Genomic DNA, 27,928 nt, shown 5'->3' with positions numbered 1-27,928 from the left:
TTACCTGGACCTCCACTCCCCAGATTTAGGCTCTGACATCTTCTTGAAGTGCCCCTTCGGACCTCTGTATCATTAATGCTGCAGGGTCTGGGGAGCTGCCAACCAATCATTCGAGCGTGAAATAGCTGTGGGGCTCGGAGTTAGCCGGGATAAGTGCCCCGGCGACTCTTCGGATGGCGGGTGGCAAGACCCCGACATCCGAAAAACTCAGGCCAGGATCTCTTTGAGCAGCAGAACAAGCATGAGGGGCTGAATGGCCTAATCATGTTCCTGCATCAAGTTCTTTAATATACAAAAGCTGAAATGACTCTTGCCTTTCTTCAGGGTGTAGTTTCTGTAGCTCTGGTTCTTAATAAAATTCCTGGTGACCCCTACCACACACCCACCCCTTGCCCCAGGTGTTTGATCATGTTTAAAGAAATAGTCGATGGGGAAGACTTAAACACTAGGAAAAACATCTTTGTAGAAGGAGATTAAACTCTGAACCAGTTGTCATTTTTTTTTTGTGTGTGCGTGAAAACCAATCCCTGTCTTGCCTTTTCAAGCCCAGCAACAACTAAAGGAAAGCCTTCTACCTGAGTCCAGGTGCAGGTCATCGAGGTCGGCCTGCTCACCAGGATAAAGCCTTCAAGAGAGGGGCTTTATTTTAACTTTGTTGAATATAAGTCAGCTTTGGGGGCTTTAGTTACATCTGGAGAGCAAATGTAAAGCCTGTTTGTTATGCTTTGAGAATCGGAGATTTGCTGCAGTTATAAAACTGCTGACTGACAGTTTGACATCTACATTAAATTTTTAAACCGGCTCTTTAAAAAAAAACACGTTGGTGTATGGGAAGTAAAAAAAAAAATCTTCTCGGAACTTTTTAAGAAAAATCTAAATTCTTCAACGCAGAAATCATTGTTGAATAATATCTTTTGCCAACAATCAAAGACATTTACTAAGATACGTGCCAGCAATGAGTAGAACGTTTTGACAAATTGCTAACCCAAAGTGAAGAGTGCTGGGGCTTAACCTTCATGATGAGTCAGATTGCGAACCCTGTGCGATAAAGAGGTTTGCAATCAGCTTTTTGTTTTATTTAACTCAGGAAATGATCCCTTTTTCCAAGAAATGAGTGGGCTTACTCAAAGCTGTATTCCAACATGTACAAAACAATTTACAGTGATATTGCCCAACTCTGCGCTAGATTCTTGGCTGTTCCAGTGTTCCAGCAAAATTTGGCTCAGCTACATGCTCGGAGCAGTCCACTTACTGAATCTTTGTTGAGAGTTACTATCTGAAACAAGTGTCTCGTCCACAGGTCACTCTCAGGAGTGTCATAACCCAGCACCAGATAAAGGGACATGGATCAGTGCCTGCGATTCACCCCCTCAATTAACTCATTTTTCCATCCTCCTTTCCTGCAGAGAAACTCCTGGCACGTACTTGGGCAAATTTCGATCATGCATTTGCCAAGTGAGGCCAGGAATTTCTTACTGGAAAGTGGGGATGTAAATATAAGTTATATTAAATAGTTGCAACTTAACAGGGATCTTTTCACTTGTTACATAAAAGTTGGGATAACCCTACATCCCAATAGCTTTTTGCCTTGACTCAGTAGTAGCTTACAAATATATATACAAAATAGGAGCAGAAGTAGGCCATTCGACCCCTTGAACTTGCTCTGCCATTCATTAAGATCATGGCTGATCTGTTTGTGTTTCAAATTCCCATCTACCCCGGCCCTAATAACCTTTGATTCCCTTGTCTAACAAGAATCGATCTACCTCCATCTTAAAAATATTCAATGCTCCCACCTCCGTCACCTTCTGAGGCAGAGAGTTCCAAAGTGGCACAACCCTCTGAGAGAAAAAATTTCTCCTCATCTCTGTCCTAAAAGAACAACCCCTAGGCAAGAATTTTCCCATCGTCATGAGGGGGAGGGGCCTGCTCGCCGACAGGTAAAATGACGCGGAATGATGTCGGGTGGAACACCTGACATCATTTGCATTTTCAGGTAAGCGGGGGTGCAGCCAAGTCATCTGTGCGCCCACCGACCTGTCAATGGCCCATTGAGACCATTCAAAAAGCAATTACACCAATTAAGTGGACCTGCCCGTCCAACCTTAAGGTGGACGAGCAGGTCGGGAGTGCTGGAGGCCACCTGACAAAGCAGGAAACCTCATCCACGGGCAGGATGAGGTTTCGTGACTGAATTTAAAAATTAACTTTCACTTTTACTTAAAGTTATGTCCATGTCCCAACGCATGAGGGGACAAGGATGGTAAATGAAATTTTCCCAAGATTAATTTTTTCCCTTTGGGAACCCATCCACCTGAGGCAGCATTTCATCTCAGGGAGATCAGAGCGCTCCCTTGCGCGCTTGCACGAAGGAGTGCACTTCTGCACTAGCCATTCCCACACCACCCACCCCCCCAGCCCACACAGGGAGCGCATAGCGCTTCCGTGCGGATGTCACGCTGCGCAGGCCTTAATTGGCCCGCCCACGAATAATGGCAGCGCCCCCATGCCCGCTCCCGAATTTTGCTCCTAATTTTAAAACAGTGCCCCCTTGTCTACCCACCCTGGAGTGAGAAACTTGTGAGTTTAAGTCCCATTCCAGAGGCTTAAGCACATCATAGAGTCATAAGGTCACAGAGTTATTACAGTACAAAATGAGGTTATTTGGCCCCTCGAGTCCATGCCAGCCCTCTGTAGAGATATCCAGTCAGTCACATTCCCCCCACTCTATCCCTGTAACCCTGCAAGTTTATTTCCCTTGAGTGCCTATCCAATTACCTTTTGAACTCATTCATCATCTCTGCTTCTAACACCCTCGTGGGCAGCGAGTTCCCGGTTCCAGGCATTTCCACTCACTGTGTGAAAAATTGCTCCCTCACTCATCCCCGGATCTTTTACCCAAAACTTTCAATCTGTGTCCCCCTAGCCCTTGTATGATCAGCTAATGAGAACAGCTTTTCTTTGTCTACCATATCTAAACCTGCCATTATCTTTTACGTCTCTACCGAATCTCCCCTCAATCTCCAAGGAAAACAATCTCAGATTCTCCAACCTAACCTTGTGGCTAAAATCACCTATGCTAACCCATCAATGCAGTAGTGAGGGAGCGCCACACTCCTTTCTTTTGGATGAGACACGACCTTCCCTGTGAGGTGGATATAAAAGATTTACATGGCATTATTTCAAAGAAGAACAAGGGAGTTATACGCAATGTCCTGGCCAATGTTTATCCCTCAACTAATATCAGTAAAAACACAGATTGCTATTTGTGAAGCCTGAGGCCTTTGTAGCAGCCAAACCGGTTGTTACTTTTCCTACATTACAACAGTGGCTACGCTTCAAAAAATACCCCACAGGTTGTAAAGAGTTTTGGAGTGTTCTGAGGCTGCAAGAAATGCTATGTAAATGCAGATTTTGGTTTTATTCGGTTTTGGTGTGGAGAGCAAGAGCGTGGACCCCTATCCCAGCCGAGTCGACAGCTCACAGCTGGGGCTGGAGCATCTTGAGGCAATTTGTTGCTGCTGCTCCTTGTAGCTCACCCTGCCAGGAGATCTGCTGTCACACTCGTGCGTCTTGCCACATCCTCATGCATCCACTGTTGCTCCTCTGCAATCAGTCTGTGATGTCCATCGTCCATCCAAGCCCAGGGCCAGGATTTTTACCTCACCGGGCGGGCTCGGCTGAGGTAGGGCGGGAGCGGCCAGGAAGCCAACCTCCACCTGCGGTCAGGGCAGGACCGTGATTTCACGCTGGCTGGCCAATTAAGGCCCGCCCAACATGAAGCCTGCGCTCCGGCGCTCAGTGCTGCCTGGGTGCCGGGTGGAGTGGGGGTTGGGGAGGAAGGCAAGCACACAAGTTTACGTGTGCACACAGGCTGAAGGCCGCTTGGCCTTTTCGCCTGTCCGCCAACTGTAAGGTTGGACGGGCAGCGAAAAGTTTAATTTAATTATTACTTCAATGGCCTTACTAGGCCCTTTAAGCGTAGGCGGGCGCCTTGCCGACTCCCGCGCAAGCCCGCCAACCGAAATATTGCGCAAGTGCGCCATGAGGTGGGGTCGCTCGCCTGACGCCACCGCAGGTCATTTCACGCTCGTTCAGGCCAGGCAGGTACCTGCCCGACGAGGGAAAAATTCCGGCTCAGGTCTTCCTGCTGCCCTCCACTTTGCCCTCTAGCAGAGATCTCTGCAGCTTTGCAGCTCTGATCGAACGGCCAAAATACTGACATTTTCTTTGCTGGGTGTCACTTTGTGGAGCTCTTTTTGTTCTGGTAATTCCAAGCATCTTTTCATTGATCCTTATGATCTGCATATGGAATTTTTAGAATACGTCTCAGCGATTCATTGATGCTTCTTGAAATTTCACATAACTTGGAACGGCCTTTGTAGGTCAACAGACACATTTTGGAAAACCTTCTGTGAGTCAATGAAACAACACGATGCACTATGGACTTGTTTATGGCCTTTCTGTCAATCAGAACTCTCCAAGATTGGCGGAGATATCGTCTGTAATGGTATGGCTACCGGACAGCAGTGATCCCTGCAGTACCGCATGCTTCGCAGGCTGCAGACACCTCGAAGCATTGGAGAAACATTGTCAGCAGTCTTCACAAAATTCTCCAAACCCGAGGCAAGAAAGGTAGCCCAACAGCAGCATCGTCCCCCAGGCCAACATGCCCAGCATCGAGGTGCTAATCACTCAAAACCAGCTCCGCTGGACAGGACATGTCATTCATGTGCCTGGCACCCCACCAAGTAACTGACCTAATGGGAACTAGGTCACAGCAGGAGGTACCCAGGAGGACAGCAGAAACACTTTAGCGATGTCCTCAAAACATCCCTGAATAGGTCAGACATGTCCTGCCAACTCAAGGGAGACCCTGGCTTGTGACTGACCAAAATGAAGAAGGTTCATTTGGGAAGGCACCGAATACATTGAGAGACTTTGTTGGGGATGTGCAGAGGTAAAACTGAGCCATCGGGGAGACCTCACAAACCTCCAAATAACCCAATTGTATTTGAATGGAGGCAGACAAACTCTATGGTACATGCGGATCTGGGTATCCTGGTACATGAATCACAAAAAATTAGTTTGCAGGTACAGCAAGTGATTAGGAAGGCAATGGAAGGTGTATTTTGCAAGGGGAATTGAGTGTACATGCAGGGAAGCATTGCTACAGTTGTATAAGGCCTTAGTTAGGCCGCATCGCAATACAGTTTTGGTCTCCTTACTTAAGAAAGGATATAATTGCATTAGGAACAGTTCAGAGAAGGTTCATTCATCTGATTATGGGATGAAGGGGTTATCTTATAAAAGTGGAATTAAGGCCACAATCAGATCAGCCATGATTTTATTGAATGGCGGAGCAGGTTTGAGGGACCAAATGGCCTACCCATGCTCCTAATTCTTGTGTTCTTGTATCCTTCGAGCACTACCTGCCTCACGTGTGGTCAAGTGTAGATCACGCATTGGACTTACCACCTTAGTGTCCTGAGTGTTCTATACCCCATTTAAAGGTTATTATCGTCTAATCCGTTAAAGTTAAGGCAACTGTGTCGTAATATCACACTGACAAAATAGTACTAAGATTTGTACGACTTATATTAAAAGGTAAAGAGCATTGTGAAAATCATTGAATTTGTTTGAAACTCATTCCATCAATTGGTGCATTAAGGCTGCGAGACATAAAAGTGAAAAGTTTCCAGGCCTGGGATAGAAGGTAGGCCTAGCAATACATGGGAATGAGGAGCTCTTACAAAGCACCAGTGCCCTTGGTCTCCTAAACTACAGGCCTTGGAGAGCAGTTGGAAGCCAAATGTATAAACCATAGGCCTCACTAAGACCATGAAGGCCTATTTTATTAATGGGCTTTCCAGGTCACTGGTCTTAACAAGTCCATGTGGGCTTACAAACCCAATGGCCTCACAATTCAAAGGACCTTTTTCAGTTAAGGACACTGAAAGACCAGCCTCTGAAAATGCCGAACTCCCACACCAGGAGTTTCAGACTTACAGAAGTAAATATCAAGAGATGGTTTATGGGATTTGGTCTCCCAAATTGTAATCTATATGCTCTAATTATTAATTCTGCACATATAGGTGTTTATGTACTTTGTACATTCTTGTGTTGCGAAAGACAGAGCTAAGCGTTCCTACAACTGACGGATGAGATCTAAGCTCTGCAGTCCTGCCACATCCAGTTGTGAATGGTGGTGAACAATTAAACAACTAACAGGAGAAGGAAGTTCTATAAACATGTCCATGCTGCTTTTCCTTAGATAAAAAAAGAGAGCTGAGTGTTAAAGTGCATAAATCTTTAAACGTTTGTAACCAATGCTGTGAAGTGATAGCCGAAATTAATAGATTGTTGGGTTGTGTTTACAGGACAATTGACAAGATGGCAATAAACTAAGGTTAAACTAAAGGCCTGTCTGCCTGCTCAATTGGACGTAAAAGAGCTCAAAGCATTCTTTCAAAAGAAGAGCAGGGGAGTTCTCCCCCAGCAACCTAGCCAATGTAATCTACTGTGTCCTTGTACAAGATCTTGGTTAGACCTCAGTTAGAATACTGTGTCCGATTTGATCTCATCACAAGGTAAGGGAGATTGAGACTTTGGAAAAGGTGCAGAGGATGGCCTTTAGATTAATTACTCAGTCACCAACATAGGCTCAGAAAGCTGAGACTCTACAATCTAGAGAAGTGCAGATCTAGTGGGTGATTTGACTGAGGTTTCTAAGATGAAGAAAGGGATAGATTGTGCTCGCTTTGATCTCCATCCTGGGAACAGGGCTGAAGGCCTCATCATCAATGGTCCCTACAAGCTGTGCGACCGCCCAGCTGTGCAGCAACACAAAAGTCCCTGTACAGGCCATGCCCAAGCTAGTCCCTTTAAATTACTGTGCATGCATGGTCAAACAAGAAGACTTAAAGGGGCCATACACTTAAAGACATCTCCTGCGCACAAAATAATGTTGCTTTCCCCAGTGATTTTCCTAAATTTCCTACCAATACACAGGTCTGATTCAGAGCAGTGCAGTGGAAGAAAATACAGCCCCTAAAAACTATGAAGGGTGTCTTCCATATGTATATCAACTTTGAGGATTTAGGGCTTTCTCCAGCATTTAATCCAGCCTGGCACTCCAGCAGAGTGCAGGGGAAGTGCTGCATTGACAGAGATGCTGTCTTTCAGAGAAAAGTTAAACTACAGGTTGGTCTGCCTGTTCAGTTGGACATAAAGACCCCAAAGCATTTCTTCAAAAGAAGAGCAGGGGAATTCTCCCCCAGTGTCCTGGCCAATGTTATCTCATTTGCTGCTTGCAGGATCTAATTCTGCACAAAATAGTTAATGTAACAGTGGCTAGACTTCAAAGTTAATTTTTTAGATGTGACGTTGGTTGAGAGATAAGTATTGGCTTGGAAACACAGGAACATAGGAATAGGAATAGGCCATTAAGCCCCTTGGGCACCTTGTGCCGTTCAGTGGGATTATGGTTGATCTGTATCTTAACTTCATCTGTTCCCTTTGGCTCCCTATCTCTCAAGGATGTTGCAATGGCATAGCAGTATTATCAGTGGGACTAGTAATCCAGAGATCTCATATAATGCTCTGGGAACCTGGGCTCTAATCCTGCTATGGCAGATGATTGGACTTGAGTTCAATAAAAATCTGGAATTAAAATTCTAATGATGACCATGAAGTGATTGGTGTAAAAACCCATCTGGTTCACTAATCCCCTTAGGGAAGGAAATCTGGTGGCATACATGTGACTCCAGACCCACAGCAATGTGGTTAACTCTTAAATGCTCTCTGAATAAGGGCAATTTGGGATGGGCAATAAAAAAAACCCTTGGAAAACAATTTTGATTTAAAATGAATATTTGTGCTAACATCTACTGCTTTTTGAGAGCGAGAAATGGCTCCCAATTCTTTCCTGAATGGACTCGCTCTGATTTCAAAATTATGTCACCTTGTTGTAGGCTCCCCCACCAGCAAGAAAGCTTTTTTCTAACCTACTCTATCAATTCCTTTCAAAATCCTAAAAAAAACCTCAATCAAATCACACCTCAACCTTTTATATTCTGGGGAATATAATTCTAGTTTGTGCAATCTGTCCTCATAATCTAATACTTGGAACCCTGGTAACATTCTGGGGAGTCTGTGCTGCACTCCTTCCAAGGTTAATATATCCTTCCTAAGGTGTGGTAGCAAGAATTGTGCACAGTATTCCAAGTGTGGTCTAACCAGGTGTTTGTATAGCTGTAGCAAAAATGTCATCTCCTTTCTGTTATAGCCTTCCCATCATAAAAGCTAACATTCCATTCCACAGTACTACAGTCCCCACCACAGGCAGGGCAAGAGGGCAGGTCCCAAATCCACCCAGCCAGAATAGGGATCAAACTCTGTGCTGTTGGCGCCAACCTGATCCACAGCAGCCATCCAGCCAACCCATAAGGAGTCCACATACACTGTTACATGCATGGTGTAGCCTGGAGCTATGCATAGCTCCTATTTCTTTCCATCACAGGCTGACCAGGAATCTCTCCTGCTCTTACTGCCTGCCATTAGGTATGGTGAGAGGATTTACAAGTTGCTAATCAACCTGCATGGCTACATTATGGACGCACCTTCCTTGGCCATCAAGTCCTGGATTGGGTTGTGAACCTGTCTCAGGGGCAGGGACAATACCCACACTGCACCACAAGGCCTCCTTGAATACTCCATTGGCCTTACTGATTAGTTTTTGGACCTGACTACTACATGTTAGTTGTCTGTGCATGTGCCTGAACTCCTGAATCTCTTTGGCCTTCCCTAGCTTTCACTCGATGAAAACATCACCAGACCTACCCTTTCTTAATGCAAGTTGGTTAAACCACAGGGAACACAGTATAAAAATTAGGGGTCTCCCATTTAAGACTGAGATAAGGAGAATTCTTTTCTCTTGGAGGGCCGTTAGTCTCTGGAATTCTCTTCCCAGAGACCAGTGGAGGCTGGGTCATTGAATATCTCCAAGGCTGAGTTAGATTTTTGATCAGTAAGGGAGTCAAAGGTTATGGAGGAAAGGCAGAAAAGTGGAGTTAAGGCCATAATCAAATCAGCCTCTTATTGAATGGTGGAACAGGCTTGACAGGCAGATGGCCTACTCCTGCTCCTAACTCTTGCGTTCTTGTGGACTGAACCTGCATTGAAATCCATCTCTCACAGTTTTGCTCACTCACGGAATAACTCCCCTCCTCTTCTTTGAATAGTGCCACGGGATCTTGAACATCCACTTGACAGGTTCCAGTTTAACACTGCATTCAAAAGATGACGTCTCAGATAGTACAGCACTGAAGCATCAGCCTGGAAAACATGCTGAAGTCCCTGGGGTGAGACTCGAACCCGCAGCCTTCTGACCTCTGATGAGAGTGCAAGCACTGAGTCAAGGCTGACACTAATGTTTGTGAGTTCAAATCCTCCCATGGCAACTTGTAAAATTGAATTAAATAAATCTGATCATTTGATGCCATGGGGGAGGGGGGGAAAAAACAATAAGATTGTGTGAAAACCCAACTGGTCTCTCACAAGAAATGGATCCTTTCACCCCTATCCTATCTGATCTGCATGGTTGGCAATGAATACCATCAGAATTACCCAAGGAAGCTGCAAAGAAATTCTTAATTCGAGAAGAGAAATTTGGGAGGGACATCTAAAGCAGCATTGCCCACACACTTCAGCCTAAAGCAAAATGCAGCAGATGCTAGAAATATGCCTTAAAAAACAAAAATCTTAGAAACATTCGGCTGGTCCAGCAACATCTGTGGAGTGAGATACAGAAAAGTCAGAGGTAAGGGGGAATGGGTGGGTTGCGGTGGGAAGGTTAAAGTTTTAAAATTTTAAAAGCCGACCAAAACTCATCCACTTTAACTTTTAACAAAGGCAGGTTATTGGGGAATGGAGGACTGCTGAGGGGGAGGGGGGTGGCGAATGGCAGATAGGGATGGGTGACCAATCAGCTCTCAGGTAATAGATTGCTGATTAAAATCTTTTATGGAATTGTGCCTCCACTTTAACTCAATTTTCTACTTTTAACTGATGTCACAGCAGATTAAAGAGAGCAGGAAGGGCTGGATCCATGAGGTAAGAGCCTTTATTGCACTTATTTTGGGTCAGGAGGCACAGGGGTGTTTCCTTCAGGCCCAGCAAGCTAATCTCCCCCCACCATTCCCTGATGTCCAATTTAACATCTACAACATTAGATCACCCCTGCCTTGTGCAACTCCCCCTCCACAATGAAAACAGATTAACCTGGAAAAACTCAGCAGGTCCGGCAGCATCAGCGGAGAAGAAAAGAGTTGACGTTTCGAGTCCTCATGACCCTTCGACAGAACTTGAGTTCGAGTCCAAGAAAGAGTTGAAATATAAGCTGGTTTAAGGTGTGTGTGTGGGGGGTGGGGAGAGAGAGAGAGAGAGAAGTGGAGGGGGGGTGTGGTTGTAGGGACAAACAAGCAGTGATAGAAGCAGATCATCAAAAGATGTCAACAACAATAGAACAAAAGAACACATAGGTGTTTGCTGCATTGTTCCAGTGAAGCCCAACGCAAACTGGAGGAACAACACCTCATCTTCCGACTAGGGACTTTACAGCCTTCCGGACTGAATATTGAATTCAACAACTTTAGGTCGTGAGCTCCCTCCCCCATCCCCACCCCCTTTCTGTTTCCCCCTTCCTTTTTTTTTCCAATAAATTATAAAGATTTTCCTTTTCCCACCTATTTCCATTATATAAAAAAAAACCCCACTAGAGCTATACCTTGAGTGCCCTACCATCGATTCTTAATTAGCACATTCGTTTAGATAATATCACCAACTTTAACTTTAACACCTATGTGTTCTATTGTACTATTGTCATTGACATCTTTTGATGATCTGCTTCTATCACTGCTTGTTTGTCCCTACAACCACACCACCCCCCTCCATCTCTCTGTCTCTCTATCTCTCTGCCCCCCACACACACACCTTAAACCAGCTTATATTTCAACTCTTTCTTGGACTCGAACTCAAGTTCTGTCGAAGGGTCATGAGGACTCGAAACATCAACTCTTTTCTTCTCCGCCGATGCTGCCAGACCTGCTGAGTTTTTCCGGGTAATTCTGTTTTTGTCATAGGTGTTAAAGTTGGTGATATTATCTAAACGAATGTGCTAATTAAGAATGGATGGTAGGTCACTCAAGGTATAGCTCTAGTGGGGGTGGGGAGAGCATAAAAGATTTTAAAATATTTAAAAATAATGGAAATAGGTGGGAAAAGAAAAATCTATATAATTTATTGGAAAAAAAAAGGAAGGGGGAAACAGAAAGGGGGTGGGGATGGGGGAGGGAGCTCACGACCTAAAGTTGTTGAATTCAATATTCAGTCCGGAAGGCTGTAAAGTGCCTAGTCGGAAGATGAGGTGTTGTTCCTCCAGTTTGCGTTGGGCTTCACTGGAACAATGCAGCAAGCCAAGGACAGACATGTGGGCAAGAGAGCAGGGTGGAGTGTTAAAATGGCAAGCGACAGGGAGGTTGGGGTCATTCTTGCAGACAGACCGCAGGTGTTCTGCAAAGCGGTCACCCAGTTTACGTTTGGTCTCTCCAATGTAGAGGAGACCACATTGGGAGCAACGAATGCAGTAGACTAAGTTGGGGGAGATGCAAGTGAAATGCTGCTTCACTCGAAAGGAGTGTTTGGGCCCTTGGACGGTGAGGAGAGAGGAAGTGAAGGGGCAGGTGTTGCATCTTTTGCGTGGGCATGGGGTGGTGCCATAGGAGGGGGTTGAGGAGTAGGGGGTGATGGAGGAGTGGACCAGGGTGTCCCGGAGGGAGCGATCCCTACGGAATGCCGATAGGGGGGTGGAGGGAAGATGTGTTTGGTGGTGGCATCATGCTGGAGTTGGCGGAAATGGCAGAGGATGATCCTTTGAATGCGGAGGCTGGTGGGGTGATAAGTGAGGACAAGGGGGACCCTATCATGTTTCTGGGAGGGAGGAGAAGGCGTGAGGGCGGATGCGCGGGAGATGGGCTGGATACGGTTGAGGGACCTGTCAACGACCGTGGGTGGAAAACCTCAGTTAAGGAAGAAGGAGGACATGTCAGAGGAACTGTTTTTGAAGGTAGCATCATCGGAACAGATGCGACAGAGACGAAGGAACCGAGAGAATGGGATGGAGTCCTTACAGGAAGCGGGGTGTGAGGAGCTGTAGTCAAGGTAGCTGCGGGAGTTGGGGGGTTTGTAATGGATATTGGTGGACAGTCTATCACCAGAAATTGAGACAGAGAGGTCAAGGAAGGGAAGGGAAGTGTCAGAGATGGACCACGTGAAAATGATGGAGGGATGGAGAATGGAAGCAAAATTAATAAATTTTTCCAAGTCCCGATGAGAGCATGAAGCGGCACTGAAGTAATCATCGATGTACCGGAGAAAGAGTTGTGGAAGGGGGCCGGAGTAGGACTGCAACAAGGAATGTTCCACATACCCCATAAAGAGACAGGCATAGCTGGGGCCCATCTCTGGTGATAGACTGTCCACCAATATCCATTACAAACCCACCGACTCCCACAGCTACCTCGACTACAGCTCCTCACACCCCGCTTCCTGTAAGGACTCCATCCCATTCTCACAGTTCCTTCGCCTCCGTCGCATCTGTTCTGATGATGCTACCTTCAAAAACAGTTCCTCTGACATGTCCTCCTTCTTCCTTAACTGAGGTTTTCCACCCACGGTCGTTGACAGGGCCCTCAACCGTGTCCGGCCCATCTCCCGCACATCCGTCCTCACGCCTTCTCCTCCCTCCCAGAAACATGATAGGGTCCCCCTTGTCCTCACTTATCACCCCACCAGCCTCCGCATTCAAAGGATCATCCTCTGCCATTTCCGCCAACTCCAGCATGATGCCACCACCAAACACATCTTCCCTTCACTCCCCCTATCGGCATTCCGTAGGGATCGCTCCCTCCGGGACACCCTGGTCCACTCCTCCATCACCCCCTACTCCTCAACCCCCTCCTATGGCACCACCCCATGCCCACGCAAAAGATGCAACACCTGCCCCTTCACTTCCTCTCTCCTCACCGTCCAAGGGCCCAAACACTCCTTTCGAGTGAAGCAGCATTTCACTTGCATCTCCCCCAACTTAGTCTACTGCATTCGTTGCTCCCAATGTGGTCTCCTCTACATTGGAGAGACCAAACGTAAACTGGGTGACCGCTTTGCAGAACACCTGCGGTCTGTCCGCAAGAATGACCCCAACCTCCCTGTCGCTTGCCATTTTAACACTCCACCCTGCTCTCTTGCCCACATGTCTGTCCTTGGCTTGCTGCATTGTTCCAGTGAAGCCCAACGCAAACTGGAGGAACAACACCTCATCTTCCGACTAGGCACTTTACAGCCTTCCGGACTGAATATTGAATTCAACAACTTTAGGTCGTGAGCTCCCTCCCCCATCCCCACCCCCTTTCTGTTTCCCCCTTCCTTTTTTTTCCAATAAATTATATAGATTTTTCTTTTCCCACCTATTTCCATTATTTTTAAATATTTTAAAATCTTTTATGCTCTCCCCACCCCCACTAGAGCTATACCTTGAGTGACCTACCATCCATTCTTAATTAGCACATTCGTTTAGATAATATCACCAACTTTAACACCTATGCGTTCTTTTGTTCTATTGTTGTTGACATCTTTTGATGATCTGCTTCTATCACTGCTTGTTTGTCCCTACAACCACCCCCCCCCTCCACTTCTCTCTCTCTCTCTCTCTCTCCGCACCCCACACACACACCTTAAACCAGCTTATATTTCAACTCTTTCTTGGACTCGAACTCAAGTTCTATCGAAGGGTCATGAGGACTCGAAACGTCAACTCTTTTCTTCTCCGCCGATGCTGCCGGACCTGCTGAGTTTTTCCAGGTAATTCTGTTTTTGTTTTGGATTTCCAGCATCCACAGTTTTTTTGTTTTTATCCCCCTCCACAATGCCCTGCTTACCCGGTATCTGCTCCCAATCAGCTTTGCTGCCTGTCAATCCGGCTGTCAGACAGGAAACTCTTTGAAAAGATGTTAAAGGGGTCCGGGGGGGGTTGCGGTTAATTTTGGCTGAACGTGCAGGGAAAGCAAACTCGGGGTTTTCCCACCTGAAAATCCTTCCCTTGCTCTCTCTTAGCCCAAGGGAATAATTGGACCAATGTTTGAGGTCAGTGAGTTTTCACCAGAACTGGAAGATATTAGAGATGTAACAAGCACAGAGCTGGGAACAAGACTGGGAGACATTGGGGCGAAAGAACAAAAGGGTAGGCTTGTGATAGGCTGGAAGAAGTGATTAAATGACAAAAGGGGCAAAAGGGGCTAGGTAAAAAGAGGGTAAAAATATTGCCCCCTTAGCATCCTCTTTTGTTGAACATTTCCAGCATTTTGTATTTTTATCCCCGAGTATAAATACAGAAAGCCAAAGTCACCAACTTATCTGGTAATGATGTAATCCACTCCTCACTCTTTTGTCTTGAAGGATGACAATAAGTAAACAGTTTATAAAAAGGAAATGTTATCTTGTTCTAAACTGCCCCCCCCACCCCCGCTTCATTAGCTTGTGGCATTTTCACTCCTCTGTGTGTCATAATCTGTGAGATAGGTCTGCTTTATTGTGAACCTGCATGAACTTCAAGTGAAATAGGCTGCTTATCTCTGCAATATAGATAAACAGGTATACTGTACCTGAGATAACACTGCACCGCTGAATGTCTTACTTATTACGGGAACACCAAACAATACACTCACTGTTGTCTTAATGATAGTGAAACTCTGCAACAATCAGTTCTTATTTGCTGGGCACAGTACAGTATTTAATCAAGATTTAATCTTGACTGATTCTCAAATTTACTATCTAATCCTTTGCATACAGCCAGAATGACGATTCAATATTTATCACATGATGCCTCTCCTGCAAAGCTGCTCCTAGCGACCTTAACCTCTTGGAGACCTCTAACCTTCCACTAGTAGTCATTGTATTATTAACTAATTTTCAGTTTTGCTTCCCCCACTATCTTGGGGGTCACCATTGATCAGAAACTTACAGGACTGGACCAGTCACATAAATACTGTGGCTACAAGACCAGCTCAGTGGCTGGATATTCTATGGCGAGTGACTACCTCTTGACTCCCCATAGCTAGTCCACCATCTACAAGGCACAAGTCAGGAGTGTGATTGAATACTCCCCACTTGCTTGGATGAGTGCAGCTCCAACAACACTCAAGAAGCTTGACCCTATCCAGGGCAAAGCAGCCAGCTTGATTGGCAGCCTTAAACATTCACTCTCTCCAGCATTAGGACTCTGTCATGGCACTGGCTGAGAAGGCAACAACAGCAACTTGCATTTAAATAGTACTTTCACAGGAGGAGGTTCTTTATGGAGACACCCCAAAAAAGGTATTCCTGAAACACCATCGTTGCTGATGGTTATCAGGTGTTTTTGAATACAGCCATCTTGTACAAAGTGGGGCATGAGTCCACTCATGTGCAACTGCAACCCTATTTAGAAGGTGGGTTTAGACCTTTTGCACCATTTCTTTTTATGCCCTCCAAATGCTTCACCTCACCTGCCTTCAGTCATTGGGCTCTAACCTTTAGAAATCCCTTCTTAAACCTCTCCACCTACACTCCTCACCTCACCTCTCCCCCTTTAATACACTTCTTAAAACCTACCCTGGTGGTCAGTTAGCTCAGTTGACTGTGGTGTAGAGTGATGCCAATGGCACATGTTCAATCCCGCTACCAGCTCTAGTAGTCCAGGAGGGCTGCCTCTTTGCCTGTCCCACGCTTCATGCAGAATGCTTCCCCTTAAGCCATATGACCACCTGTCTCTATCTAACAGAGGGAGATGCTGATGGTCCCTAGTGGAGTGTAGCTAATTACATTACCTAAAACTCTTTGACCAAGTTTTTAGTCATCTGTTCCCACTGTCCATTTCTTTATCTCTGCTGCTTTTATTTTTGTCTGAGAATGCTCTTACCATGTTTCTTGTGAGACTTTACTATTTTAAAAGCACGGTATAAATGCAAATTGCTCTAATCTGCAGACCATCTAGCTGCTACTACCTACTTTCGTATTGGCCTTTGACCACTGCCTTGCACTGTCCTGGTGTCCTTTAGCTGGCAGCACATGAAGCTGAAGCTAATAAATTTTGTTAGACCACAGGCTATGTTGGACCTGGGCCACAGTGCCCATGAACCATCAGCACAGAGTGGGCATTGCAGTATCACGTATTGACTGGTAATGCCATGACATACAAAATGTATACATGGTGTGGGGATACATGTGATGACATCAGGTGGAACTGTCCAATCATAGCCCCTGTGATACCATGATTCACCCCACCCATCGCATGTGTGGATTGTGTTGAAACCCTCATCCCTGCCTTTATTTCCTCCACATTCAATTATTCCAATGCTCTCCAGGCCAGCCGGACTCCCACCTTGTACACATCTAAACTTGAGCTCATCTAAAACTCTGCCACCCTTTTCCAAACCCGTAGCATGTCCCATTCAGGGAAGGATGAGGCTATGGAGGGATTGTAATTATGCAATTGAGGCTATGCCAAACCGGGAGCCAATGTAGACCAACAGGGTAATGGGTACAGCGGGTAATGGGGGAACTGGACTTGGTGCAATAGGATAGGGGCAGCAGAGCAATATCGTGAATGGAGGGGGAGTTTGAGCTGGTCCCTGGTTATTAGAGGCTGGAGTGGCACAGTTAGATTTGCAGCTGTTTCCAAAAGGAGCAGGAAGGGACACGGGCAGTAAATTCGGAACAGCTGCCGGAGCTGGGGAGAAACTGAGTCAGCAGCTGTCCTGTCACCAGGGCTGGGGAGGGACGCCAGGCAGACTGGCCTCCAACCCCTGGTTCACACAATGGCCGGTGCTTAGAGCCCCTGCACATCAGGAGATTCTTTGTTACATAAAATTACATGGAAAACAAAGCACAGAAACTGGCCATTCAGTCCAAACCATCTGTGCTGGTCTTTATATTCCACATGAGTCTCCTCCCATCCCATATACCTCATCTCAACCTTAGCATATTTTTTGCTCTCTTTTCTTTCATGGAATCATCTAGTTTTCTTTTGAAAGTATCTAAACTATTTTCCTTATCCACTTCCTGTGGTAACAAATTCCTCATCCTAACAATTCTTTGAGTAAAGAGATTTCTCTTGATTTCCCAATTAGATTGACTAGTAACTATCTTGTATTTATTGCCCCTACTTTTGGACCTACAGTTCCCTCGCAATGGAAATATTCTCTACAGTATCCAACCCATTCATAACTTTAAAACTGTTTTGTCTCCTCTAAGTCTTCCCTTTTCTAAAGAAAGAAGTCACAACCTGTTCAACCTAATTTGTCATTGACCTGGGAACAGTTATTGCCCATCCCTTGTTGTTCCGATTGTTTGTACAACCAAGTGGCTTGCTGTGCCACTGAAAAAATATTAAAGGTCAACAACATAGGCCAGAAGAGGTAGTGGCTGCAGGTTCCTTTCCCTAAAGGATCTTAGTGAAGTAGTTGTTTATAACTCAGAAGATTGGTTATATTTTTTGTTGACAAAAATAACTTGGTATTGTACTTTTCCATTGTGGGATTCAAACTCTCAACCATTAAGGATTACTAGCGTTGCCATTACACACCACTGTAGTCCGACTCTGGCCACTTGTGCATCCTCATCTTGCTTCATCTCACCATTGACAAACATTCCATCTGTTGTACGGGCCCTAAACCCTGGCATTTCCTCCCTAAACTTCCGTCTCTGCGCTCTGACTCCCTCTTTAAGATGCTCCTTCAAACCTACATTTTTGACCAAGCTTTTGGTCACCTGTCCTAATATCTTTTTCAATGTCCCTAAGTCATTTCTTTTTTGCCTGATTGCGTTCCTGTGAAATGTTGTGGGACATTCAACTATGTTAAAGGTGCTATATAAATTCAAGTTTTTATTATTGTACTAACCTTTAAAAAAGTCACACAGCATGGTGGCTCAGGTGGCTTTTTTTTATTCATTCACCAGATATGGGCATTGCTGGCTAGGCCAGCATTAATTACCCATCCCTAATTGCCCTTGAAAAGGTGGTGGCGAGCTGCTTTCTTGAACCGCTGCAGTCCCTGTATGTAGGTACACCCATAGTGCTGTTAGGGAGGGAGTTCCAGGATTTTGACCCAGCGACAGTGAAGGAATGGCAGTATGTTTCCAAGTCAGGATGGTGAGTGGCTTGAAGGGGAACTTCCGGGTGGTTCTCATGTATCTGTTGCCCTTGTCCTCCTAGATGGTAGAGATCTTGGGTTTGGAAAGTGCTGTCTAAGGAACTTTGGTGAGTCCCTGCAGTTGTTTTATTGCTGATTAACCAATTGTAGAAAGTTCAACAATTCAGCAGCTACCTCAGTACCAGTAGAGATAGTTCCAACCCAGAACAAGGTGGCACCAGTTTTGCTAGACATATAGAAACCAGCCCTCCTGGAGCCAAAGCCACTGCCAGCCAACAGAACAGACTGCCTGCAATGTTATTCTACCTGTCGATGGACTAAACCCGTAATGGCAACAATGGCCTGTGTGCACCTTGCCCTGACATGAGAGGTAGGCTAAGGACAGAAACTTAATAGCCAATCTCCAGACCCCAAAGCAACTGATGAGGTACAAGGCACTCAGGAGGTTAGGCAGGAAGTGAATCAGTACAAACCATCTGGCCTCATCACGCCTGGCAGTAGCGGAACCCACTTCTTCAGGAGTCTCCCAATCTGCCATCAGTACAACTTCAAAACATGTCGAAGCAATGCAGAAAGATAATTTTCCACTCAACTCCATTGACTTCACACAAATACAGAACAGTTATAAAATAAGGACCTGCATTTCTACAGCACCATTCAGAACCTCAGGATATCCCAAAGCTCTTTACAGTCATTGAAGTATTTTTGAAATGTAGTCAACTGTTCTAATGTAGGAAACGCAACAGCCAATTTGCGCACAGCAAGCTCCCACCAACAGCAATGCGATAATGACCAGATAATCTGTTTTTAGTTGTGTTGGTTGAGGGATAATTATTAGCCCAGGGAGAACTCCGACTGCTTATTTCCAAAAAAAGTGCCCTGGGATCTTTTACATCCCCTAACAGGGCACCTCTTAGCACCCCCTCAGTACTGCACTGGGAGTATCAGCCTAGATCTTACCCTCAAGTCTTATGGAGCGGGCTTTAAACTCTGAGTTGAGAATGTGACCAACTGAGTCACTGGTGACAACTCTAGTAGTAACATGTCAGCTTCACTAAGGCAGGCCACTGTGGAGGATGGGAGAACCAATTTTACAAAGGCGTAGAAGAAGAAAGTTATGGTCAGTGGATCGACAATTTCCCGATGTGAGGGGAGCTACCCAGCCTGCCGTGTGCCCTTATTAAATCAGTCCTATCTTGTAAATGGGCAAAAGTGCTTTAAATGTTTCGACACATCGTGCCAGCAGCTCTTCAACACATATTTACACAACATCCACCAACCAGTAAAATGAGTCAACAAAAGTGATTCTTTGTCTTTAACAAGGTGCCAACAAATCATGGAAACTCGACAAATTAACAGCTTCTGTATGAAGCAGACGTTGGGTCTTTGGGGTTTCTGGCTTCGGCGGGTGGGGGGGTGGGGGGGGTTGGGGGGGTGGGGGGGTGGGGCGGGGGGGGGTGTCCACAGATATTGACAATTGCCAGAGTGAGTCAGTTGTCTGAGAATTGTTGAGAAGCTGAACTAAGTAGAACATTCTTCTTCCAGGAGTTACTCATACACATTAGGTAAATTATTGAGGAAAGCTGGCCTTAGGAAGATGTTGTAACAGGGCTATTCAGATTTGGACTCAATTTCCTTTGCTTCCTCCATTTATTCTCCTGGTCTTGCATTTATAGCATGCCTTTCACAAGCTCAGGACATCCCAAGTGAAGTGTAGGCCCCACTGAAATGTAAGACAACACAACAGCAACTCAGGTCCTACAAACAACGAGACACATTTTTTGTTTAATTCTTTCATGGGATATGAGCATCACTGGCTAGGCCAGCATTTGTCATCCCTAAATGCCCTTGAGAAGGCAGTGCTGAGCTGCCTTCTTGAACCAGTGCAGCCCATGTGGTGTATGTACACCCACAGCCCTGTTACGTAGGGCTTTCAGGGTTTTGATTCAGCAACGTTGAAGGAAGGGCGATGGTTCTAAGTGAGGGTGGTGTGTGGCTTGAAGGGGAAATTGCAGTGGTGGTGTTCCCATGCAGGTTTGAAAGGTGCTGTCAAAGGAAACTTGGCAGGTTGCTGCAGTGTATCTTGTAAATTATTTTAATGATTTTGATGATTTTTAATGATTTTGTAGATGATTTTGCAGTGTATATTATAGATGATACACACTGCAGCCAACTGAGCTCGGGTGGTGGAAGGAGTAAATGTTTAAGGGAGTGGATGGGGTGCCAAACTTTGCCATTGTGAGGGAGGTGGGGAAGCAAAGGAGTTTGGAGAGGAATGGGACTAAGTGGCAGATGGCACATCTACCATTGGTGGACCGAAAGGGGTGGTTGGGGTAGGTGTACAAGAGGCCGGTGATAGAGGAATGGAGAGCTGGTCGATTTTGGGAGGGGGTTGTAGTGCTGGAGAAGGGTATATGAGATAAGAAGGGATGAGACAATGGAGGGATTTAATTTTAATAGAAATATTTTATTGCTATTCACATTGCTAAAAATCCTTTACCAAGCAGCATTCTTACTAAGAGTCTTAAACGTGGGACTCCTTCTTTTGAAAGTAGTTTCTCTCCTATCCCGTGTTCTACCCATGGCCTCACTCTTTAGGCACTGAAATTAGGCTCCACAGGCCCAGGCTGGACTGAGGAAATTCTACCCTGGTCTCCTGCCCAGTGATCCACCAGCTAGAAAGTGCTTGAGCGTGGAGTGTTAAGAGTGGGCTCGATTATAGGGGCACAGAGTGAATGGTGCCCAAAAATAAAATGAAAGAAGGCTGAAATACAAACAAAAAGGAAAGCAGAGGCTGGCTGACCAGAGCCAGATAATCCCTGTCAGAAAGGCCTTGGGTCAGATGTGCTGCTGTTCCTGTTGACTAAACTTCAGTTTGGATTATTGACAGCTGTAAGTGCAGTTGCAACTCAAATAAAGACATCTCCTGGGAATGTCAAATTCACAAAGGTCCCATGGAACCAGGTCAACTATCCTGAAGGTACGAGAAATCAGCAGTGACAGCTGGAATGAGATTATAAGATCTTCTTGTGTCTGCCTAGCACAGGTTCGTTTTGTAGCTGTCCCTGAGTTCATCAAAGATTCTTATTCCAACATTGCCCTGATAAAAGCACTGAAAAGGGATGATTCTCTTTCATATAGTATAAACAAACACACCTTGCAGCACCTCTAATCCCTTCACCGGCACAAATAGTTTCCCCACAGGGCATTAACCTAAATATTTTGGGTGTGAGATTCCATCTTTTCAGCACATTTTCATTTCTTCCTCTTTTTTGAAAGTCTTCATCCCAGGCTTGAAGAGGAGTTCTTCTTGTGGATCTGGCCCTGTCAGTTCGCATCAAAGCGACAGTCAGTGTCTTCAAGAGAGTTGGGGAGAAAGTTTGGTAGAGTCCGTGGTGGGGGGGCGATGGGGGGATGGTGGTGGTCACCGTTAATACCTTTGCCTAAAGAAGAGTTGCCTTTAGCCAGTTCGATATGATTCCTTGTGTATAGTATCAGCTAACATGTTAAAGGTACATTCGCAGAGTTGACATCACAAGATCAAAGTGCAGACACAATACCCATGTACAAACAAAGCAACTTCATCTCCGTGTAATCGGTACAAGCTATGGGGAGTTAAGCACTGAACAGAACATCTTCAGGTCAGATCAATGCAGGTTGGCTAATAGCCTTGGGTTTTAAAGGCATTAATGTACTTAACAAGTTGTCTGTCCATTTTAAGTAAGTTAGTTGGCTAGCCTGCTGTTGATGGAGGCCTGAGTCTTCATTAGAATAAGACTGCAGATGGATTGGTAATATCCTGACCCATTAAAAGGAGGTTTCATGAGCCGACCACGGGCTTGACTTACCTATATGTGGTGTTAAGGCAAACTGATCTCAGACAAGCTGTCCCAGGAAGCCCTGTCCCTGACTGAAAGTCAAGATTTCACTAAGCGGAAGGTGGAAACTCAGAGCATGAGTGACCCAGGCCACTCTCATATGCACACCACCCAATGGCCTGTCACTGAGGGCCTCGTCAAGGTTTTGCAGTAAGGCTCTCCTTTTGGTTAGGAATTGTTGGTAAATACACAGTTGTTGGAACTGAATGGGAGCAGAATAAGGCAATTGGTTTCCTGTGAACTTGTAGAACTCTGTGTCTTTTTTTTATTCATTCACGGGATGTGGGCATCGCTGGCTAGGCCAGAAGTTATTACCCATCCCTAATTTCCCTTAAGAAGGTGGTGGTGAGCTGCGTTCTTGAATGCTGCAGTCCCTGTTGTGTGAGTACACCCACAGTGCTGTTAGGAAGCAAATTCCATGATTTTGACCCAGCGACAGTGAGGGAACCTCGCTACAGTTCCAAGTCAGGATGGTGTGTGGCTTGGTAGGGAACTTCCAGGTGGTGGTGCACTGCTGCCCTTGTACTTCTAGGTGGTAGTGGTTGTGGGTTTTGAAGGAGCCTTGGTGAGTTTCTGCGGTGCATCTTGTAGATGGTACACACTGCTGCAACTGTGCATCGGTGGTGGAGGGAGTGAATGTTTGTGGACGTGGTGCCAATCAAGCGGGCTACTTTGACTGGATTGTGTTAACTTCTTGAATATTGTTGGACCTGCACTCATCCAGGAAAGTGGAGAGTATTCCATCACACTCCTGACTTGTGCCTTGTAGATGGTGGACAGGCTTTGGGGAGTCAGGAGGTGAGTTACTCTTCATAGGATTCCTAGCCTCTGACCTGCTCCTGTAGCTGCAATATTTATATGGCTGGTCCAGTTCAGTTTCTGGTCAATAGTAACCCCCCCAACATGTTGATATTGCTGGATTCAGCAATAGTAATGCCATGGAATGTCAAAGGGGTGATGTTTAGGTTCTGTATTGATGGAGGTGGTCATTGCCTGGCACCTGTGAGGCGTGAATGTTACATGCTAGTTATCAGCCCAAACCTAATTCAAGTTCAGGTCTTGCTGCATTTGGACATAAACTGCTTCAGTTTTTGTGGAGTCACAAATGGTGCTGAACATCATGCAATCATCAGCAAACATCCCCACGCCTGACCTTATGATGGAGGGAAGATCATTGGATAATTAAAGGCTTCACCTTGCATTCTGAGTTGGAGATTCATGGTACTAAGACACTCTGTATGTTAACCTTTATGAACATAAGTAAACTAGGTATAACAAAAGTCCACTTAGGAGCCTAGAAGGTTACCACTTATAAAGAGGCTTTCGATTTGTCATGCCTGTGCCAGCCACAGAAAAAGGCTATTTGGCTTAACCAGTCTTTGGCTTGCAGGGCCCAAATACAATCATAGACTCTACTTACTCAATTTGCTATGGCAACATTCTAGCTGATTTCCTGTCCACCAAGTTGAATAAAGAAAATTGTAGAATATCTATTCATCAGCATGTGTCAACCATGGCTTAGTGGGTAGCAGTCTCGCTTCTCTGTCAGAAAGTTGTGGATTCATAGCTGCACTCCAGAGACTTGAACACATAATCCAGGCCGATACTCCAAAGAAACATACAGAGTCTTAGAATGATTACAGAAGGAGACCTCATAGCCCATTGTATCCACGCCGGCAAAAGCAACTCAGTTAGTCCCACTCTCCTGCCTTTTCAGCGTAACCCTACAAATCTTTCCTCTTCAGATAATGATTCAATTCTCTTTGAAAGCCACAACTAAATCTGCCTCCACCATCCGCTCAGGCAATGCATTCTAGGTCCTAACCAATTGCTGCATAAAAAGTTTTCCTCATGACATTTTTTTTTCCCTAATCAACTTAACTGGTATCCCCTTGTTCTTTACCCTCCCACCCATGGGAACAGTTTCTCCTTTGCCTGGAGCCCTCATGAGCTTGAACACCTCTATCAAACCTTCTCTCAGCCTCTCCATTCTATCCACGTAACTGAGTAACGCAACATACTGAGGGAATTCTGCACTGTCAGGGATGCCGTCTTTCAGGTGAGATGTTAAATCAAGGGATGAATGAAAGACACAAGTCCTTATTTCCTTGAGAGGGAGCTGGAACCTGAATAAAGAAGGGTGATGGCAACAGGCAGAAGGAGGGAACCTGGTCTAGAGCTAAATGTGTGGTTGTTCCCCCTTTTGTCTCCTTCTCAAATAAACATTTTTTTTACTTGGTGAAGTGCAGATGTAAACTGTAGCAGTAACAGATTTCTACTGCAATGTGCAGCAATGGTCTTGTTATATAAAGCGTCAGGTTACACAATGGGTTAGTATAGCAAAGAGCTACTTGAGAATGTGAAAGATGTGTGGAATGCTCGCTCCTGCACACACCTGCAAGGACCGCGCAGCTTGGGATGAGGTGAGAAGATTCAATAGGCAAGGACAAGGGATTAGTGATGCCTTTTTTTTAAGACTAATTTTTGTATTGAATGTGAGGATGGAAGCTTCAGAAATACAGGAAAAAATATCTTATATTCCTGGACCTACCATCCACAGGGTGTGCCAGCCTGTTGCCCAGTGTGATGAGTATGGCTGTTGGGCCCTTAGGGATTGTAGCGTGTTGAGGGATGAATAATTCAATTGAAAAGCCTAGAAAAAAGCCTATCGTGCAAAACTCCATCAAGATCACTCACTAGGCTGAAGTATCAGCCAAGAGCAGAATGGGATTTAAACCCCCAGCCTTCTGACCCAGAGATGATCACAGAATCACAGAATTTTAGTGGCACAGAAGGAGGCCATTCAACCCATTGTTTCTGCGCCAGCTCTCCAAATGGGCATTATGACTTAATGCTATTGCCCTGCCTTTTCCCCATAGCCCTACACATTGTATCTATTCAGATAATCATTTAATGCCCTCTTGAATGCCTCAATTGAACCTCCCTCCACCACACTTCCAGGCAGTGCATTCCAGACCTGAACCACTCATTGTGTGAAGAATATTTTTCTCACGTCACATTTGCTTCTTTTGCTATTCACTTTAAATCTGTGCCCTTTCGTTCTTAATCCTTTTATGAGCAGGAACATCTTCTCCCTATCTACACTGTCCAGCCTCCTCATGATTTTGACCATCTCTATCAAATCTCCTCTTAGCCTTCTTCTCTCCAAGGAGAACAGTCCCACCTCTCCAATCTATCCTCATAGCTGAAGTTTCTCATCCCTGGAACCATTCTTGTAAACCTCCTCTGCACTCTCCCTAATGTGCTCACATCCTTCCTATGATGTGGCTCCCAGAACTGTACACAATACTCCAGCTGAGGCCTAACAAGTGTCTTATATAAATTCAGCATAACCTCCCTGTTCTTGTACTCTATGCCCCTATTAATAAACCCCAGGATACTATATGCTTTATTAACTGCTCTCTCACCTGTCCTGCCACCTTCAATGATCTATGCACATATGCACCCAGGTCTTTCTTCTCCTGCACTCACTTCAAAATTTCCCCCCTTATTTTATATTGTCTGTCCATATTGCTCTTCCTACCAAAATGCATCATCTCTCACCTCTCCGCATCGAACTTCATCTGCCACCTATCTGCCCAGTCCACCAACTTGTCTATGTCCTTTTGAAGTTCCACACCATTCTCCTTGCAGTACAAACACTCCAAAGCTTCCTATCATCCGCAAACTTTGAAATAGTTCCCTGTACACCAAGATCTAGATCATTAATATATATCAGGAAAAGCAAGGGTCCCAACACCGACCCCTGGGGAACTCCACTACAAGCCTTCCTCCAGCTCAAAAAATATCCATTGACCATTACTCTCTGCTTCCTATTTTTCAGCCAATTTTGTATCCATTGTTGCTACTATCCCTTTTATTTCATGAGCAATAACTTTTCTCACAAATCTGTTGTGTGCCACTGTATCAAATGTCTTTTGAAAGTCCATGTGCACCACATCAACAGCATTATCCTCATCGACCTTTTCTGTTACCTCTTCAAAAAACTCCAGCAGGTTAGTTAAACATGATTTCCCCTTTAGGAATCCATGCTGGCTCTTCCTTATCAACTCATATTTTCCCATGTGACTATTAATTCTATCCTGAATAATTTTTTCTAGAATCTTGCCCACCACTGAAGTTAAACTGACAGGTGTGTAATTGCTGGGCTTATCCTTATAACCTTTATTGAACAAGGGCATGATGTTTGTAATTCTCCAGTCCTCTGGCACCACCCATGAGTCTCGGGAAAACTGAAAGATTAAAGCCAGTGCCCCTGCAATTTATACTCTCACTTCCTTCAGTATGCTTGGATGCACTTCATCTGGTCCTGGTGCCTTGTCAACTTTAAGTACCAAGAGTCTATTCAACACTTCCTCCTTATCAATTTTGAACCCTTCTAGTGACTGAGTTTCCTTGTCTATCAACATGGCTTGGGTAGCATCTGCCTCCTTGGTAAAGATGGATGCAAAGTATTAATTTAGTACCTCAGTCATGGCCACTTCTTCCATGTGTAAATTCCTTTTTAGGCCCCTAATTGGCCCTAATCCTCCTTTTACTACCTTTTTACTATTTATATGCCTGTAGAAGACTTTGGGATTCCCTTTATGCTGGCTATCAGGCAGACCAACAGAGCCAAGCAAAAACTCAAACTCTCCCATTAGCAATTTCTTATGCTTTCTATAGCTCTTTTAGAAATTCAACCTAAACAAAACCAGAATAGACAGAAGAAAATCCACAGCTACCCTTACTTGCCAATGTCGAGAGTGTTGATCCACCAGCCTCACGGTGCCACCATGCTCCATTTCCATTTGCACCATCAGGCACCAAGAATTATCGCAGTTGGCAAGAGCAGGGGAAGATTGGCAAGGCAACACAATTGTGGTACTCCTTTGCCACTGGAATAAGACAAATTAGGCAGCTTATTCTTCTAACTGCAGACCCCTGGGCAATGAGCAATGGGTTTTTTAAGCCTGCAAGTACCTTATTTATTGAGGAGGGTAGCTCCATTCAGGAGCCTCGGGGTTTCCCAAACTGCTTTACAGCCGATGAAACACTTTTGAACTAGTGGCTGATGTAATGCAGGGAAACGCGCTAATTTTCACAGAGCAAGCTCCACCAAACACAATGAGATAATAACCAAATAGTCAGCTTTAGCAATGATGGTTCAGAGGTAAAAATTGACGAGGATATGGTAAGATCTCCTCTTGGTCGTCTTCGAATAGTACAATGAGATCTTTTTCTCCTAAGGCCAATTTCAAACCTATTTGGCTTTCTTTGAATTAAACAGCTCCAACTCCTTCATGACACTACATGCACAAAAAAGAGGGAGAGAAAGATCCTCTATTTCAAAAAAACTGTAAATTAACAACAGGGCAAATGTTAAACAAACATCAATCGGAGCAGAGATGCGTTTCTGTAAACATAATGGATCAATGTTATTTTTTATTCTTTCATGGGACATGGACTTCACTGGCAAGGCCAGCATTTGTTGCCCATCCCTAATTGCCCTTGAGAAAATGGTGATGAGCCGACTTCTTCAACATCTTGTGTAGGTACACCCACAGCGCTGTTGGGAGTGGGGGTGGTGGTGGTGGGGGTAGTTCCAGGATTTTGACCCAGCGACAGTGAAGGAGCGGCAATATATTTCCAAGTCAGGACAGTGAGTGGCATGGAGTGGAACTTTCAGGTGGTGGTGTTCCCATGCATCTGCTGCCCTTGTATTTCTAGGTGGTAGAAGTCGTGGGTTTGGAAGGTGCTGTCGAAGGAGCCTTGGTGAGTTGCTGCAGTGCACCTTGTACATGG

At 45.2% G+C, this 27,928-nt stretch overlaps 1 protein-coding gene across 1 annotated transcript in view; it reads left to right on the top strand.

The window, feature by feature from the left end:
• Positions 1-27,928, top strand: part of LOC121287619 — a 137,290-nt gene that overhangs the window by 73,883 nt on the left and 35,479 nt on the right. The window contains exons 3-6 of the mRNA XM_041205545.1: positions 3,971-4,107; positions 14,170-14,296; positions 21,136-21,225; positions 22,111-22,273. Coding sequence (XP_041061479.1) covers positions 3,971-4,107; positions 14,170-14,296; positions 21,136-21,225; positions 22,111-22,273 — 517 coding nt within the window. The remainder of the gene's footprint in view (positions 1-3,970; positions 4,108-14,169; positions 14,297-21,135; positions 21,226-22,110; positions 22,274-27,928) is intronic.

This window comes from Carcharodon carcharias, chromosome 14 (assembly GCF_017639515.1).
Source record: "Carcharodon carcharias isolate sCarCar2 chromosome 14, sCarCar2.pri, whole genome shotgun sequence".
In the NCBI taxonomy this organism is placed as follows: Eukaryota; Metazoa; Chordata; class Chondrichthyes; order Lamniformes; family Lamnidae; genus Carcharodon; species Carcharodon carcharias.
The sequence above is the reverse complement of the archived record's forward strand: the minus strand, read 5'-3'. Positions and strand labels throughout refer to the sequence as shown.